This window comes from Chenopodium album, chromosome 25 (genome assembly GCF_948465745.1).
Source record: "Chenopodium album chromosome 25, dcCheAlbu1.1, whole genome shotgun sequence".
Lineage (NCBI taxonomy): Eukaryota > Viridiplantae > Streptophyta > Magnoliopsida > Caryophyllales > Amaranthaceae > Chenopodium > Chenopodium album.
The window spans coordinates 18,018,712-18,038,442 of NC_137858.1; the positions used below are offsets into that span (position 1 = coordinate 18,018,712).

The 19,731-nt window shown below is 34.0% G+C and overlaps 2 protein-coding genes across 2 annotated transcripts; one reads left to right on the forward strand and one right to left on the reverse strand.

Moving 5' to 3' along the window:
- The first annotated feature begins 511 nt into the window (after positions 1-511).
- Positions 512-3,776, forward strand: LOC145613302 (putative ascorbate-specific transmembrane electron transporter 1). The gene is made up of 4 exons (XM_081668384.1): positions 512-870; positions 1,084-1,132; positions 3,040-3,239; positions 3,379-3,776. The coding sequence occupies exons 1-4, from the start codon at positions 724-726 to the stop codon at positions 3,634-3,636; spliced, it is 654 nt and encodes a 217-aa protein (XP_081524510.1). The 5' UTR covers positions 512-723; the 3' UTR covers positions 3,637-3,776.
- Positions 3,288-15,485, reverse strand: LOC145613301 (mediator of RNA polymerase II transcription subunit 18-like). Its single transcript, XM_081668382.1, has 8 exons — positions 15,318-15,485; positions 14,827-15,181; positions 14,070-14,119; positions 10,600-10,699; positions 4,939-4,996; positions 4,505-4,861; positions 4,282-4,402; positions 3,288-3,639 (listed from the first exon to the last, which is right to left on the reverse strand). Exons 3-7 carry the CDS (start codon positions 14,103-14,105, stop codon positions 4,300-4,302), a joined length of 654 nt encoding a protein of 217 aa, XP_081524508.1. The 5' UTR covers positions 14,106-14,119; positions 14,827-15,181; positions 15,318-15,485; the 3' UTR covers positions 3,288-3,639; positions 4,282-4,299.
- Between the last annotated feature and the right edge of the window lie 4,246 nt (positions 15,486-19,731).

Sequence of the window (19,731 nt, forward strand, 5' to 3'; positions counted from 1 at the left end):
TTCCATCTCTTTTCCATTTTCATTCAAGAGTTCTTACCTGTTTCTGCAACGGTCTCTTTCATTTTTTTAAGATTTATACTCTACTCCGGGTAAAGATATCTCTAGCATTTAAAAAGAAGATTTGATTGAGTTAATCGAGGAGTCTAAGAATTTCGCCCAAAATACAAAATGAAAGTCGATATTAGGCCCGAATCTTCGTCCATACCGGGCCGTGACAAACCAAGTAACCCTGACCGACCGAGTAATCCCATACCAAGTAATCTCTGATTGACCAAGTAACTCCCAATCCCCGACCATTCTTATAAAAAAACAGATAAAAGATGTGACTGACCACACACCACCACATAAAAAAGTTTGTGTTAGTTAATAGATTAGATTAGAGGGCATTGGCGCATTGCACACGCCCAAATATTATCCCCCAACTAACAATAACCTACGGTCCTAATGTACCTACCAAATTTATAAAGCTGAAATTTGGTTTTATACTAGTACTACTATTCAAATTAATTTAACAAAGTTGGTTTGTCCGAAGTTAGATTTATATTAATTCTGGAAAGTGACATGTAACAAATGAGAAGCAAACCTTAACCAAGTGAATGTGATATGAAATTTGCTGCCACCACAAATAAACTTGTAGAAATTTCCAACTGTTATCCTTTTCTTAGCTCCTTGTTTTATATCTCTCTTTACACCTCCATTGCAAGCTAAGCTAGGTAGTTTGCTATGGCTATCACACGAGCTTCGTCGCGTCTAGCTACGGTGTTTGCCCACTTATTGGCTGTGGCCTTGACTACCTTGGCACTTGTTTGGCTTTTACACTTCAGGGAAGGCCTTGCTTTTAGGTCTCACATCAAACCGCAAATTTTCAATGTAAGTCTCATTATTCTATTAGTCCACAACATATTACCTACCGTGTCTCCTCAGTTTTTTAAGATAAACACGTCTATTTTTACACTATTTACTTGTTTACTTTATTCAGTCATTTATACATATGATAGAACACAATCACAGCAATATTTTGTTGGATTTGTCTCTGTATTCAAAATCATTGCATATCAAATCTTTTACATCTTCTGTTTGCAGATACACCCACTTCTTATGATCATTGGGATTATTGTGATAGGAGGAGAAGGTAAGTCCACTCCATTGTAGCTTGCTTTCTTCACTCTAAGGTCTCTAACTACTTTTGTACAAGTTCCATTTTACCAATGTGAAGTTGAATCGATTCAGCAATCATTATATTGTTATGACTAAAGTATTAAACTTAAAATTAGAATTTGTGAATATTGTTGTTGCAAAGGAAAATACAAGTTTATCATCTTGATAATAAAAAAATATTCTCAATTTTTTGTATACGACTGGTCACATGGTGCAGTAGGGGTTACTTGTAGGGTGTTACTGATTATTTCAGAGGTTAGTTGTAATTGTTACTTGTATTATGAGGTTACTTGTATGGGTGTTATTGGTTTTAGTCAGGGGATACTTGTATGGTGATATTGGTTTGGTACGGGTTTTGGTGTGGAGTTACTCATAAAACAAGTAACACCTACAAATAACTCATACAAGTAACCCCATAATACAAGTAACACCCTATGAGTAACACCTTCAAGTAACCCCATAATACAAGTAACATCTGCCGCACCATGTGGCTTGTCGCACTGAAAAACTTTGAAAAATATTTATTTAATGGCATTTTTTGTAAATAAATCAACAATTTTTCATTATATGTAAGGCTTTAAAAATGTTGATTTATTTACGAAAATGTCATATTGACTTAAATCCTTAGTTGATTTATCTACAAAATGTCATATTAACTTAAAATTTTAGTTGACTTGTTACGAAAATGGTATCCCTCCGTCCCCCATTGATAGTCACTTTTGGTAGAAAATCACGGGAATTAATAAACATAAATAAGTAGCAAAAGACATTGAAAGAATAAATTTACATTGAGTATGGAAAAAAGTAGAGAGAGAAAGTAATTAAAATATATGGGAAAGTAAAATTTACATGGGAAAGTTAAATCTGCACAAATATTTTTGCAAATGGGAGAGAATTTTGGTAAAAAAAATAATATTAATGGTACTTGAAAAAAACAAATGTGACTAATATTTTGGGTCACCAAAAATGGCAAAAGTGACTATCAATGGGGGACGGAGGGAGTACTTGATAAACCATTTTTGTTTATCATAATGGTAAACTGGGTCTTCCTCTACATGCCATAGATCTTTCACATCTAGTTTTCATAAACAATAAGACACTGTTCTCTTACGTTGAAATTCAGTTCAGTTCAGTTCAGTTCAACTCCTACTTTCCTTCTCTTATAAAATATTCATTTCAGTTCAGTTCAGTTCAACTCAGTTTAGCTCAGTTCAGCTAAGTTCAGTCAATGAGAACAGGCCCTAAGAGTGGATAATAGAAATAAATATATATAACCTAAAATTATGCAAAAACTAATGTGAGCATATGAATATATCTTAAATTTATTACGTATAAAAACTATGGATAGGTAAATAGGTTGAAAGTACATAGTGAAACAATTTTAACAAGATTGCTAATTGCTATTTTACATACAAGGAGTAGATACAGAAATTGCGTTAATATTGTTAGGGTATGTTCTCTTCAATTTAAGTTCAATTCAATTCCTAATTTCCTCCTCTCATAAATATTCAGTTTAGTTCAACTTAGGCCCTTAAAGTTCATACATCATGTTGCAATATTACTAGAAGGTTTATTGAGCAGGCAACCAACCAAGTTTGTGTTTAACCACTAAGAATTTATTATGAAACATGTGGATTGTAAACAGGTGACAAGTGTAAGTCAGTTGGGTAATAATACTCATTTCCAAAAAAAACAATAGTAGCATATTCTATTTTAGGATATTTGAAAAAACCATACACTTCTTAAAATATACTGACATCTGGTTAAATTTTCAAACAAAACAGGTAAAGTGATAGATATAATGCGACAATTAATTTTGCATAAAGTATAATAACAATGCTAGTGAGCTGATGCTGCTAATCCTTAATATTGCAAAAATAGCTATCATGGCATACAAGACAATTCCTGGAGCAAAAAGGATACAAAAGAAAGTGCATTTGATGCTGCATCTAGTAGCTCTTATCACTGGCATAGTGGGAATATATGCAGTTTTCAAGTTTCATCAAGAGCTAGCAATACCACACCTCTACACGTTTCATTCGTGGCTCGGTATAAGCACCATATGCCTATATGGTTTGCAGGTGAACTGTCATTCTTTTGCACAATCAGAAATTCATATACTTCGTATATATAAATAGAGAATCATGTAATAAAACTTAATTTAGCATATGCATTACAACTTGGAAATTGACCAGAGCTCTTCTTTAAATGGTTTTTCAGTGGATTTTCTCTTTCGTCACATTTGCATTTCCACATTCTAAATCAACAGCCAGAGCAGCAGTAGCACCATGGCATGTATTTGGTGGCATAGTCATATTTCTTCTAGCAATATGTACTGCTGTTATGGGTTTGGTGGAAAAGTTCACCTTCTTGAAGCTTCAGCGAACCCAAGAAGCGCTCATTGTAAACTTCATAGGATTGATGATCATATTATTCTCAATTATGGTTGGACTTGTGGTCACCTTTCCACGTCTGTAATATCTATATGTAACAATATATTTTGAATCAGTATTCAAAACTAAATTATGGTTGTACAATCAGTGGTCATCATTGGATCACAGGAACGTCAGGATTTAAATTAGCAATGAAAGTTCAAAAAAATATTGTATAATTGCAAACTGCCATAGTGCCATCATATATTAGAGACAAGTCTAATGTTGGAGTAGGAAAGTGAGAAAATGTCTACATATACACACATACATTATGATAAACACACTCGCACACAAACACAGTATGGAAAAACCTGATTTTAGTAATGGGATGGCACTTAAAAATATACAACTAACATGCTGGCTTTTTGCTGTACAAAAAATGATCTATTGTCAGAGAAAACGATCTGAAGCATCCTCCTTAAACAATACGAAGTATACAGAACTAATGTAGTAATGGAAAATGTTCAATATAATGAAAAATATCAGTCACAATTTGTCAATGGAGAGCTCATCAGATCACTGAGCCTCTTCTTGAGAAGTATCACTATATCAAGCATGAAAATGTGAGAGAACCAGCTATAAAAGAAAATCATGTTGAAACAATCACATTTCAACCTATATAAACAACTAGAAAGAATTGCCACTTCTGTAAACCTCACAAAGATTAAAATCAAGACTACATTTCCCATACCTCCCAGCTCAGCAGAAGCTACACAGTTGTGCCTCCACCATCAGACATCAGAGACGCAGCAGCAGCAGCAGCAGTTGGGACTACCCCAGTAGATACACCAGGTTTTGATAAATGCAGCAGTCTGCAATCGTTCCACAACATAAAACAAGAAATGTCATTCAGCTCAAGCTAGAACTTATCAAGCAGGTTAAATTTTAAAGGTCATGAACACCGCAGGGCTTACGGGGCAAGGTATTCACAGAAGGAAGAGACAGCTGTTACAACTTCGCCATAGTTATCAGATGTAGCAGGAGCAGTTACTTCAACTAATTGTATGCCTGGGGTGACTGGATCACCGTCATCAACTGCATGCAACTTTGATAACTTATTAACTGACGAGACAGTAACAGTGATTTGAGCGCCCCTATGGAAATGGAAGGAAAAACCCACTCGCAACAACTCATGATCCAATTTATAGCCAAGTGCATAAAACAAGCGGAGGGCATTCTTGCTAGCTTTGCTTTCTACCATGGTCCGCACCAGAACAGAGATCTGTTCAGCGCCAGCACCTCTCATTGCACCACCAACATGACGAACAAGCCTGCATATTACACATCCTTTGTAACCTAGGATAAACCATAAAGTAAAAGCCTTATAGAAGTTTTTTTTTTTGCCTACCAAGTAGGTTCAGGCTGCTCCAAATCACATACAAGTCGAACCTCAGAAGACACAAATCCTGCAAATTAATTGCAATAACTGGTTTAATATATCTAATCTTGAAGCACAACACACATAAAATCTAGTAAATTGCAAGGAATCAGCCAAAACTACCAATAACAATTACCTACAGCAAGAGGAGAGATAAGGGTAATTCAGGGATATAACTCACAAACAGAGTTTTTAAATTACACGTAGAATGGTGCAAGTATCAGCGCAGTTTAAGGGAAGTTTGTTATTATGTAAGAATAAAAGGCAACATTGTAGAGAGAGAGGGACAGAGAGAGATCTCTTTTAGAAACTATTGTAGAGAGAAGTAGCTTGGGACACAAACCACAGTACACCACATGTCCTCTTCTTCAACCTTTGAATTTATTTTATTATAAGTATTTTATGAGAAATCTTTTACAATTCCTCTTGCCTTAACACTTCATCTTCCCCGTTCATCTCCAACATTAATCCCTTCAATATTCTTCCTCAATTGTATTCATTTCCCTATTTTAATTTACATACAAGTAATTCTTTTCTTCCCCCACTCCTTAACCTCCATTAAATTAATTAATAGATTTTCAATCACAAAACAGTTAAAACATTTTTCCTAAAAACTCATTGAGATTATTCCAAGGGACAAAATAGTGTTCCCATTTTTTCTATATATATAGCCATTGCATGGCACAGACCAAAAGGTTAGTTAAGAAATAATAACAATACATGAAAGATAATAAGTTGATGAAGGACCATGAAAGAAACACAATTTCATAAGCAAGGGAGCCGGTTGAATGTTGATATCCATTGATCCAAAAGGAGCTAAGGATTGAAGCTCCGGTTGGAAGAATTTATGGGCCAAAAATAGAATTTGACAATTGTGCTAAGTTTCCTAACCCTCAGAAAGATGGAAGAGGGAAAGCTAAGTAGAAATAAGTAGAAAAACCAAAAGCTACAAGAGGCAATGAAGATGTTGACAATACACGATAGATTTATGATCCCTCAAGCTCTCTAAAGAGAACAACATTGTGCATTTCCCGCCTACACCCCAAATACAACCTCCATTTTGTAATGTTCTTATTATGTATTGTTTGCACAAAATTAAGAAATGGAGAGTGTGTGTAAAAAGGTAGATGGTGTAAGAAAAAGATAGATAATGCAGAGTCAATATAAAAAGGTGGGTGGTTGTATAGAAAAAGGTGCTTAAAGTAAGAGTGGGTAGAATGGTTTAAAATTTGTGCTGTAAGAAGAGAATGGGTAAAGCTGTAAAACGGAAAGCAAAAGTGTGCAGAACATCATGAAATGGATTAAAACAGCAAGTGTTAAGAGCATTATGAAACAGTAGTATCATTTTATTAGAAAACAACTTAGAAAGAATTTTTCAGAAGACCAATATGGCCATGTGAAGGTGCAATGGTGTAGAAAATACCATACCTGAAATGAGATTTCATCTCTCTATTTCCATCTCTTTACTCAGCAATTATGTTCATATAAGTGATGGCACTAGTACGGATCTTAGGATCATACGGCTTTAGGTGATTTTAATACCTTTACTTAATGAATTTCAATTTTAAGAAAAATGTTCATTATAATTTAGTGATTTAGCAAGCAATTCGAACATAAAGAAAAAAAGTGTCATGTGATAATGAACAAAATGGATGTTGTCTTATTATCAGCATACTTGAGATGAGCTTGTTTAGGAAATGTGACTATTATAACGAACAAAGGACAACGGATGTGCTAACTTTCTATGGTTCGTTCCTTGTACTCTAACAGGTTAAGGTAAATACAAGACATGGATAAATTGGATACGGAAACTTAAAATGGAGCAACCCCCCTCCTACATCTATAAAACATTGTAGCCTTACCAAGACAAACAACAACATTGACACACTCATTAAAGGTAGAGCCAATAAGTAACAAGTTTTAGTACTATAGAAAGTAACTCAAATATGAGCTTTATAGCACAAATATTAAATCTAGTCATATAGACTCTTCATACTGCCAGTGCTGATGCATATAGGAATATACATTTTGAAAGTAGATTTTGCAAGTTTCTTAAGCCTCTGATGTTGGAGCTCTATTGGGATGGAAAGGCTTGATTTGGGTATAGGGCTAACAATCAACAAGTCCAATAAAATTCAAGATCTAGAGAGCAAGTGTCAATGTTTGGTATGTGGACAAGTGTAAATGGATAATTTTTATGAATAAAAACATACATTGATTTTGTTAAAATATACCTAAATTTTGTTAATTTCCCCTTTTTTTTTTTCTTTTTTATTATCTTCGTTCTTCTATAATCTACTCACTATAGATACGCAATTTAAGAATCGTTATGAGTGGGTGTAAGATAAAGTAAGAGAATGTAAAAAGATGGGTTTGTATAAGAAAAAGGTGAATATAAGAGAGAGAGAGAGAGAATGTAAAGGTGCAATTATTGTGGGGTTGCAGGGGTAAGATGGTAAAAGAGATACGCCATTAAAAAAAAGGCCTGGAAAGTGAGTAGCAAAAATGAAGAAGGGAGTAATGGAGTATAATATAAAGGATATTCAACCACCTGACCACTCAAGAAAAGGTTCCCCCACATTGTTCCTAACTACATCTCAAATTCAACACGGTTACTTGGCACCCATGGAAGACTTTCGAATTATATGAAAAAAAGACAAGTGTTGTCCATGAAAAGAACATTGTAGCTGAGAGAAGAATAAGGTGCAAAAGATTTTCAAATTCAGATCACCAATGGCTCTTGACTATCCATTGGAGACAAATAACAATCTGCACTTCAAAAATTAACGACTAAAATTAACGACTTAAAATAACACTCTGCACTTTAGGGTTCTAAAGCAAGATAAACAAGCTATTATAGACAAGATTGTGGGACATAATTTATTCCACAATTTAGCAATTCAAATTAGCTCTTTACAATATTCTTTACATGAACCACAGCAGAGTGACAGAGTCTATTATGTAGAGCCTAAATTTCCTGGTCATACCCGTAATTCCAAGATGAATATATCCCATCAAAAATCATAATTCAGTTCATTCCACAATTCTCCAACAAAGCAGATGGGATGTATTCAAGTAGAATTTAAAGCTTGATTTTATCTTAAGAAACTTGCTGTAAGTCCCTCTAATTTAAATACAGATGCTTAAATATGCTCTTCACCCTTCAGGTGCGACCATGCGATTTCAAGATTCTAAATTGAGAACTGTTTAAATTTCATTGTTTCCATATCGTCATAAACTCGTAACCATGCTTTGGTATCAGCTATCAAGCAAGCTATTGAACCTCTCCAGACCAGATTCTATATACTTGAAATTATGGGATTCTTGTACTAATCGCAGTTTCATCTCTAACACAAAAAGGTGGTAAGCAATACACTGAAAAAAATACCTTCATATGCATGGGTGTGCACATAAAAAATGGTGCAAAATTTGGTAACCCTTCAAAGCATCGAAATGGTGCAAAGTAATTCTCCAAAGCATTGGAAGGATATGAACAATTCCATAGGCAGGCAATAATACCAAGTGATTTATAAAGTGAGAGCACATAACCAAGGTTGTACAGCTCATTCTAACATAATCTATCCATAAAACATTACTTGAGAGCTGTGGGTCCACAAATTAAATAATATAGAGCAACTGCTGATGGTTATAGAGATAATAGCTAGTGCAATCTGCAGCACACATGCAACAGGTAGCAACAGTTTTTCCAGTGATAATTTAGATGGAGTTGGCAGGTCCTAAATAAAGGCAACAAATGAATGGTTGAAAGAAGAAAGTAATAATGATACCACTAATGATTGTAAAGAACAAATAGACACTGCTCTTCATAAAGTTCCTATTAGCAAAAAGGCATTGGTACTTGCTTTCGATTAATTCCCATTTTCCAAATTATTATGTAGCAATTATATTAACCTATTACAGAAGGCATAATAAGACAAGTATTGGGCTGTTGCATGAATGGTCTTACATGAGGACATATTTTTATAGATGTGGTATGGGCTTAGTGAATCATGGTGGGCCATGAAATCAAGCTGGCTTATTGAAAATTTGAGGACTGGGCGTGTGATTTGATTGGTGAGCAGAGAAGCAAATTGTGTAAATGATGAGCTAAAATTTTTGTCGCATTCTAGGAATTTTTCATTGACAGTTGGATTTGCCTTAAGCACAGGTTCAATTTCCCATATAATAAGTCTAGTGGTTGTCAAAACTCTAGTTGGCACATTGGTTTATTCCTACCCATCAAAAAATATATATGGTCATTGCAAGATGTTAGAAAAGGGGATGAATGTATAACAGGGGTCTGACAATTGTAGGAAGTAGATTTAATGTTGCTACATGTAAAATTTGAACTACTAGTAAAGGCGCTAGAAGAAAGAATAAGTTCCTACTCTAAGCCTTTAATGACGAAATCCTACACTCTCAAATCATCACAACTGACAAAAAGATCAAGAAGAAGCATATGGAACTATGGAAGACATAGAGCTACCTACTGATCGCAGAAACCACATGAAAAATACGCAAAAATTATTTACTAGTTTTTATTGTCCAACAATTTTAGGGTACCGGTCTCCACTTTCAGGTTAAAATGTACAACCTTGCAACAAGTGTTTTGAAAAGTCCGTGACTTTCCTTTCCTTTCTGTCAAAACACTATGATTTTGATATGATACTTGAGAAGTAATTTCAGAACCAAGCATTGCAAGGGCATAGATGGAAACCAAAAGCAAGGCTAACTGCACAAAAGAAGGTGAAAACCAGAAGCTAAAAGCTACCTCATCTCTGATTCATGCTCATTTGAACGAGTCAAAGACCATGCAAAATCAAGCTCCCCTCCACTTTTCATTAATGATGGTATTTGTATGGGTTTTGACAACTTCGAATGAGCTTTCTTCAGTAGGTTTTGTGTAGATGTCCCTTTCAAGCAAATTTTGTGAGACGACTGCAGAGTAGCTAGTTAGCTACAAGTAGTTATTATAGTTTTATACCATGGATTTAAGCCTTTTGATGGCACAAGAGAATTGAAGGTAGAGAATAAGAGGAAAGAGGTATTTTAGAACATGGCAAAACTGCAACTACTTTGTCTACTTATAGAATAGGGTTTTGTGACCTTTGTTCAAATCCTATTTGCAAGGATTCAACACAAGCACAAAAAGTTACTGGAGCTCTTGGAGAGAAATTGATTCTCATTGTAACTCTTGACTAGCCTAGTTGTTAGATCTGGTGATTCAGATGTGGGTTGCAATAACAATGATTAAGAGACATTGTTCCTAGAAAGCAAGCCCTCATGATCCCTAAATTCTGACCCTCTAGAGCTTAGTTGTTTGGTGTATATGCACTTTGTTAGTAGCTTAGCCTTGTAAGCTATGGATTTACGGCTTTGTTCTTTTTACCTTAAAAAAAAAAGTTTCAGAGCTTCCTAAGTTCAATTCACCACCAAAAAATTAGAAAAAATTATCACATAAGATTAACTGGGGTGAAAATGAACTAAGAAAGGTTTTCTCATTAATAAACTAATTTTAAGATGCTAAAGTTCCAAGAGGATTATTAAATTGCAATATACAGCAAAGAATAAACAATACTAAACCAATAAAAGTACTCTAGATATCCAAACAGAGAGATAACAGTAAATTACCAAGGTTTGGGCTGCTTTTTAAGCACAACTCATGAATCCTTAACCGCTCCTTATTGACTCCACAAAGCCCCTGAAGAAGAATCTCCAGTGCTTCCACATGCTGTAGCAAAGGCAGACGTGTTAAAAAGTGAATTCAAATAGTATGAGTTTGAGTGAATTACACCATACAAAAATCCAAATTTTATTTATAAGAAGCCATGAGTAAGATAGTCTATAAATTCCATTGAAGTACTTTTTAGGTTAAAAAGCAATCCTTAAGTTCAAAAGTAGAAAAAACAATACAGAGGGGGAAAAAAAAAAGTGTCCCCCCTGCCTAACTACCTATACAATTAAGAACTTGACTGATAAGGGATTATATTCTGGTTTTGAGGGAGAAGAATTATTTTTTTTAATGTTTAGAATTTGACTGTTCAAGAGTTAGAAATCTTAGGACATTTTTTTCCACCACAGCTATCATTCTAAGAATTTGCTCTAGTAGGATCAATGGTTCATACATGATGTAAGAGAAAATGCTAAAAAAATACAATTTTGGCATGTCTATTACTCTATGTTTAGCAGCCGCACAAGTGTTGTTTGTCAAACATCCTAAGGCAATTACCAAAAGCATGAAGGAAGGTTTTTCTACTCTTTTTTCTTTTTTTCTTTTTTTAGATATTGGGTAATTAAGTTTTAAATAGGTACAACTTATAAGCATACAAAAAGTAGCTGAACAACAATTAAAGCCCAACAGCAATATTTATTTTTATTTTTTTAAGAGAAAAGTCTCATTTGGTGCTAAGTATCAGCTGGATGAAGTATAGGAAGTGATATAGTTCCTTATTTAACTTATTACACCATTAAACAAAAAAAAAAAAAATAAGTGGCAGAAAGCGATTTCGTCCACTAGCCACATACAGCAAGGAGAAGAGTCAAATGGTTACATTCAAAAAAAAGTTAAATGTGCACTGCAGCCCATCATAGCCACGATATAGTCATGAAAGAGGAAGAAAATTATGTATTAATCTCATAATTAGAAAAGAGACAGCAAGCTTTGAATAATATACCAACATTGATGTCACAAAAGTTGTTTTGATTAGTTATTTTGGTTCAAAGACGGCGAAACTGTGATTAGGATAAAGTTGCAACATATTTTCAGCACCATGAGTAATGAATTAATTTTGAGCTTTGCTTCAATTTTCCCTCTTATTTTCTTCTCCCCATCTTCAAGGATATGATAGTTGTCCTTGCCCATACATGAATTCTGTATTGAAAAACATCACAGCAGACTTGGAAAGGACCTAGCAGGAGAGAAAATAAAACTAGATGCACTACTTGTCTTCCTTAAGCACCCCTAGAATTTGAATTCTATACTTACAGTCCAAAACAATCTTCATTTATTAAGTGCTCTGCTTGTGTGATAGAGTTAGAATACGAATTTTAAACATGTAACCCTCAGTAAATATCCCAGCTTTTATCCCTTAAACTTAAAGTTCCATAATACTATCTGTTGAAAACAGGATTATACATGTGTGATCATCCATGTAGTAATCGTTTCACTGATTCAAGAATTTTTGTAAGAAGTCAATGTCAATGACAATGCCCAAAATAAAAAAATAAAAAAAAAAAAAAATTCACTTAATAAGTAGGACGAAGGCGTTCAAAAATAAGAGTGGAGCCTAAGGCAATCTGAAGAAATTGGCAAGGAAAAAATAAGTGAAATTAGGAGTTGCTTAACTTGAATATATGAAATTCCTAGATGAAGTTGCATTAAGATTTAACTCCAAATATGGTTACTAAATCAGTCAGGTCAGTAGGTCACCAAGAGCATAGAGAAATAAAGGTAAAGAGAGAGTGGGAGTGAGAGAGAATCGAATAGTGAATTTGAATTTTCAAAAGAAAAAAAAACTTTTATTTTGGAGATAAAGGCCTAAGCAGCAAAAAAATCACGAGGATTTGTTGTACACTCCGCTTCAAAAAAAGGTGCCAGAGCGTGAGGCTTGAGGAGCTCTGGTTGCGCCAACCATCAAGAGAGTCGGTGTAGCAAAGTTTAATTGGTTTACACCAGATGCCATCAAAACTAAAGCATGAGGCAGAATGCATCAAGCATTTCTTTTCTTTAAGTCTGTAGCTTTCTAAGTTCAACAAAAAAAAAAAAAAAAAAAAAAAAAAAAAAAACGTGCCCCTTGAGAAGCTTTCTTACACCATCACTCAACCCATGGATTTAACATCAGTATTGCTGCTCATTTTCTCTCACTAAAGGATTTTTTTTTTTATTCTTTTGGAGGGCTCCAAATGGATAAATAAACAAGAGAATAGCATTGGGGGTACCTCAAAAGATCTTCAAACCATGGAGGGAATTTTTGAGGATAAAAAAACACTTTTTCGTTGTGTATAAGCAATTACACATATCCAAAACTACCTTCAGGTTATGAAGATGAGAGAATGAGGTGGAAAAAAGGGATTCCAAGGAAAGTAAAATGCTTTTTCACTTCCATAAGAGGACATGCATTTTTCTAAGTTGGTGTATTCAAGATATCCCCAAATCATTTTGGGACTAACGCTTTGTTTGTATAGCAAAGAAGGAAGGAAAAGAAGGGGAGGGAAAATGGAGGAAGGGAAGGGAAAAGAAAGGGAGGGGGAGGTGAGCTCCATTTTCCCTCCAAATCTCTCCAAATTTTGGAGAGATTATGGTTATTATAGAGAGAGGGAAAATGGATCCCTACCTCTCCTTCCCTTCCTTCCCCCAATCTTTTACCCAAACAAGAGATTATGTCCCCCTCCATTTCTCTTCTCTTCTTTTCCTTCCATTTCTTCCTATCCAAACAAAGTGTAAAAGTCTTAAGACTTTGTTGCGGTTGTTGTTGTTGTTGTTGTTGTTGGTGGTGGTGTGTTAGATAAAGATATTGGTCCCATTCTTTGTAGGTCTGTGTTTTGTCCTCGAAGGGAGAGCAACATTTATGTGATTATTGTTGTCAACCTATGTCTTACTACAAGCCAACGGATTCAAGGACACAAAGAAAAGATAGATGCAGGTGCATTAGCCTGTTTTGATCATTTAACTGCTCTTTTAACTCTAGGGTATGGCTGATACTGCAAATTATAAAGGATCATCCTAAAAAATTGCTTGTTAACTTCTATTTCTAAATTAGTGTTCAGCATATGAGTCTCAATTATAAACATGGTATGGACCACATATTATCGAAGTGACACACGATTGATGAAGTCGACATTACATTAACAAGAGAAGCATCAATATAGGAGTGAGCAAATTATAAAACCCAAAAAAAAAAAAAAAAATGAGTGAAAATTATTAAGCGCAGCGGAAGTATTAGCCTCATCCTGTTGTATTATAGGCTATGAGAAAACAAATGCAGACACAAAGAAAGCAACAGATTGCAAAGTCATGTAGCCATATAAGTTAAGATTAATTACAGTAAATATTCAAACATGAACAACATTAGATTGAAAACAAAAAACGGCTATAAATTTACCTGGGTCTCAATTATCCCCTGAACCACACACTCCATAAGATTTGTTTCACCTGACCCCAATCAGAAACATTTTCAGGATTAGGATACCGTCGAAAATCAAAAGGAAAAGCATTATAACAAAACATGTGCAAAGAACAGGTCTCTGAAGGTTGCATTTCCGTAAATGAATAAGGTGTATACTACCTCTGGTCCAAATTACTCGCAACTTTGGGATATTTTAGATATAAAATATCCCAAAGTTGCGAGTAATTTGGACCGGAGGTAGTAAGTAATTTGCATTGCCATTAGCTTGGTTTCGTTTTCTTTAAAGTCATCATTTTTCATTACGCAATTTGATAACACTAATTAAATGCTATGATAACACTTAGACAAAGCCCTTTTCATAGTTCCATCCTAACACTAAAAGGGTTATAAACAAAAGCCTGTAAATATGTGCTGAATGTTTGAAGTGGTTCAATGGTACTGAAGTGAATCCCAACATTAAAGGGTTGTGCAATACATTAGCAACCAAATTTCATTCAATTATTTGCAGCAAAAAAAAAAATTGATTCAATTATTTCGAAAAATCACATAAATTTAGGAATATTTGATTCAATAATCAAATTAGGCTCATAATTTTCTTTTCTGGTAAAATAATCGCTGGTTTTTTTAGAATTTAGAACCAATAACTGAGATTTTGGAACCCTAGACTTAATGCACTGACAATTAAATTAGATTGTGAAATTGATATGATGATAACAAAAACCAAACAACTTACCTTAGAAGCTGCTTCAATGGGGGATACAAGTATTTGATTCAATGGAGAACGTTCAGTGGGTTAGATCTGGAGCTGTGCCCGGTTAACATGTTAATATATTCGCAATTTACAAAAATATTTTAATGTTATTTCCGGATATCAATGATGTGGCACTTAACAGAACGTTTCCTAACGTTTTTAAATCTCTCTTCTACAACCCCGTTCCTTTCTCCTCTATCCTCTCGAGTTCTCACTGTACTTCTCCGCCATATCGGAAGCCATTCCTCTCCGCCATATTGAATTGGAAGCTGAATTCCTCTATGTATGGAAGTGTACTTAACACCAAAATTGCTTGCGGTTAATTACCGATTTATTTCTATAATAATCAAATTCGACAAAGTCATAATCAAAAATTCCGAAACAGATTATAACTATGACACCAAAATTCTAGTCCAACAACCAACAAATTACACCTAAAAATTCCAACTAAAGATTAATGAAACGACATATACCGTAAAACTTTAGCTTCGAAATCGAAATCGCTTTCAATACTTGTTCAATAGCTCCTTTAAAATAGCCGACTGATTTGCGTCGGACTCTTTGAAGCTCAGATGTTTTGGACGACAAATGGTTTGTGAATGGCAGTTTTGAATCTAAGGGATAAAGAACGGCGGAACGACATCAAGTTTTGAACGGAGCATTATCATATTGACGTATGTTGACGATCGTTAACTGGTAACTAAAGACACCGACTGAATGACAAGTCTACCCTCGCTAAAGTGTGTGAATTGACCATCGCACCCCCATATAAACAAAAGATGTTAATATGCAATATTAACAGGTATTTTCTCGTTAGATCTGTCTGTCTAATAAATAGAGCGGGTTTTTATACGATCATCCAATTACGAGGCAGAGGCAGAGCGTACCTTATTTTTACTGAACTTAAATTACTACGTATTTAAACTGAATTGAATTATTTTACCGAACTTAAATTATTTTTGCCGAACTTAAATTATTTTTGTTAATTCTCTATTAGATATCTTCTTTAGAGTTACTGATTTTTATTGAATTGAAATTATTTTTACTAAAATTATTTTTACTAAATATTGGAGTATTATTTTAAAGTGAATTTAACAGGGCCTTAGTTTTCCTTTAACTTTCATTTCTTAAATAATACTTCTTACTATTTTCAGACACCAAAGCTTGTATCAATTGTTTATAGGTTTTTTTTTTTTGGAGGGTTTTTTTGTTCCCTTTAGGATTTTCCTTTGGGAAGGTTTTTCCTAGCCTCTATTGCTAGGTTTTTTCAATTTTTTTGAAGGTTTTTCTTCTCTCCTCTCCCTTTTTTCTTTATCTCTATCATCTCTTTTCCTCTTGGTCTCAATTCTGAATCTTTGTAGGGGCCTCTAGTGGTGTTCTTACCGGTGGTAATCCACAAAAACCTTTAAATTGCTTTCAATAAATAAATCTCATCCTTGAGATGAAAGTTTTTCTCTTAAGTTTATTATTATTTTTGTTTATGTTTCCACGGCGAGAGTTGAAAATCTTGGGTTTCATAATCTCTACGAAAATCCGGAGGACCACATTAGAGGTGTCAAACCCGAACCGACCCGAAAAAAATTATCTGTTTCGAAATGTAACCAATCCAATTTGATCCGAGAAATTCAAGACCCAAACCCAATCTGTAACCGAACTGAACTCAACCCGAATCCGAACTTGACCCGATCTGAACTTAACCCGGCACCGATTTGATCCGACCTGAACTCAACCCGAATCCGATTTGATCCGACCTGAACTCAAACCGAACTGATTTGACCCGACCTGAACTCAACCCGATCCGAAATTGACCCGACAAATAACCGATCAGGTCCGATCTGTTTTGACCCGAATTAATATTAACCCGACCCGATTTTAACTCGATTTGATTTTTACCCTATCCGAATTTAACCCGACCATAATTGATTATTGACCTTTTTATTCAAGTTCTTATACTATGTATTTACTAATTATTAATAAGTTAACTTTTTTACTACAAATAAATAGTCTGGAGTCTTAAGTTTACTACAAACCCATCACGTGAGACAATCTGACCAAAAAGTAGGTGGGGTCCACATAAAGAGCTCTCTCTTCCTATCTCTCTCTTTTTTTCTCTCTCTACCATGTGTTTTTAGAATATTTTAATCATTGTTATGTATTTACAAATACATAACATTCCTTCGTTACTACATCCTCTACAATTGTGCATTATCCTAGAATTATAGGCGTTATACATCGTACGGTTATATACACACTACATACATATGTAATAATTTATGCTCAAATAAAAAGAATGTACATAGTAACAATTAACTAGCAATATGTATAATGTCAAGTTTTTAATATAAAAATTGAATTAATAATAAAGTAATTCTAACAACTCTAACAAATATCTTATACAAATTGAATTAGTAATAAACTAAACTAATATTTCCCTCAAAAAAAAAAAAGTAATAAACTAAACTAATAGTACAGAACTCATAACCTCGTAAGATTGACCTCATAAGATTGTACAATTGATGAAGAGTTGTAACCTTGTAATAACCTTAAAAAAAATTGATATTCTTTTTTGGTATATATCACCATATGTACTATTAGTCGTCAATATATCACTAGCTCGGTCTCACTTATATAGGTATGATAAGCTATCGATAATTATTCAATCTTAATTTTCCTTTAAGATAAAAATTATACATAATTTGATCAAATGAGAAAACTAAAACTTCGTGCTTCGTAATTAATAATCATATTGAACCAATAATAAGGTAAAAACTCAATAATATCTCTAGATTAAAAATAACCTTATTTGGATATGAATTCACTCGACCAAAATCCAGCCAAACACAAAAAGGAATTGAATCGAACTGACCATTTAATGAATCAACGGATCAACCTTATCTTAATCAAACCGAACTTGACCGAACCGAAATCATCCGAACAGAAATCAACCCGTCCCAAATTCTTTCGACCCGAAGTTATCCGGTAAACCCGTTTTAAACCCGATCCAAAATTAATCCGAACCGAAAGTGAACCGATCTGGAGTTGACCCGACCCATATCCTACCTGGACTTGATAGACCATGACCCGATTTGACCTGATCCGACCCGATCCGAGTTAAAAGGATAATTTTGATCCGAACATATCTGATCCGAACAAACTCGACCCGAACAGACCCGACCCAAACTCCATCCGCTTATCCGAATTGACACCTCTAGACCACATGAGTGTTTTCACTCAAACGACTACACAATAGTGGATTTCAAGCCGAATCAGTGCGAACTCCCAAATTGTATTGCTTCTGATGAAGTTTTTTATAAAGGCGATTGTCAATCAAATCTACGATGTATTTAGTTATAAGGTGTGTACTTGTGTTGGAATTTTTGATTTCTTAGGAATTATATGTAAGGGCCTTTTGATTATATTTTATTAATTAAATCCCTATTTCTCCTTGACAAAAAAAAAATGTTTATAGGTTTTTTTTGTTTTTTTTTTTATTTTTGAAAATGGCTGAAATTACATTAATCAAACTAAGAGTATAAACAAATGAAAGGAAAGTAAAGTCACATTAGTTAGTTACTATAGGCATAAGAAGCCTTTACACAACACCAATTAAGACCCTGTTCACTTCACCTTAAAAAAATATCATTCATTTAAATAATTTCAACTTAGTAAAAATAAGTTTAGCTCAATCAAAATAATTTCAGTTCGGTAAAAATGAGTAAGTTTAAAGAAGAAATATAATAGAGAATCAGTAAAAATAAATTTAGTTCAACAAAATAAATTTAGTTCAGTAAAAATAAGTTTAGTTCGGCAAAAATAATTTCAGTTTAGTAAAGTTAATTTCAGTTCAGTAAAATTAGTTTAAGTTCAGCAAAAATAATTTCAGTTCAGTAAAAATAATTTTAATTCAGGAAAAATAAGGTGAAGTGAACGAGACCTAATAAGGTCATTAACGACTTTTACCTTTAAAATATTACAAGTGCAGACAACACAAATAAGCTTTACCAAATAACATTTAAACATGTGATGAGACTATTGATAAAATGGGGGAACGAAGTTGGTGATGATGCTTCGTGTAGTAAAAGGTTTTTTCTAACATACAATAAAAAGTCAATGAATGTTGTTGAAATGACGAAGATTACTCAAAATCGGTATGTCTTATCCTAGGGGATGAAATCATTTCTCAATAATTTCGATGGATAAAATCTTTTTGAGATCTTTGCTGCATGTCAATCACATTTCCTTGTGATATGACAAAACTATATCTTTTATGTATTGTCCTACGAGGTCATGATGTTGTAATGACCTTTACAATCATCACATACAAATGGGTTTGACGACACCTACTACCACCCTCTTTCGACAAGGGTTTATGTAAACCTAAAACTGAAATTTGTTCCATCTCCTAACAAACACAAGTAACACCACTTCCATTAAATGACACATTATTATTAAGATTAGAGAGATTAAAAAGGGCAATTTTAAGAGTTAAACGATTTTATTTCATCCTCTAATTAACCCTGAATTTGACTTGCCTTCGTTGTTCGATCTATTATATTGGGGGCTTCCAAAATCTAAGTTTTATTCTTAAAAAGGATCACTTTATTAATCCGAGCTTTTAGTGATTTACTCTCAATAATCCAACTTACATTTATTTAGTAGCACTATGAACTTTTGGGTGGATTTCCTTCCACTAGGTCGATTTACCAGTGACTTAAAGAAAGGGTAATTTTTATTTTGTAATAGTCATGTGCCATAACATAATTGGTCCAAATCTTTTTTTTTTTTTTTTAAAAAAGAAATAATTAAAACCCCTCCCATCCAACCACCACCCCTCCATAGGGGTGTTCAAATCCGAGTACCCGGGTTTTCAGGTACTCGAAAGCTCGG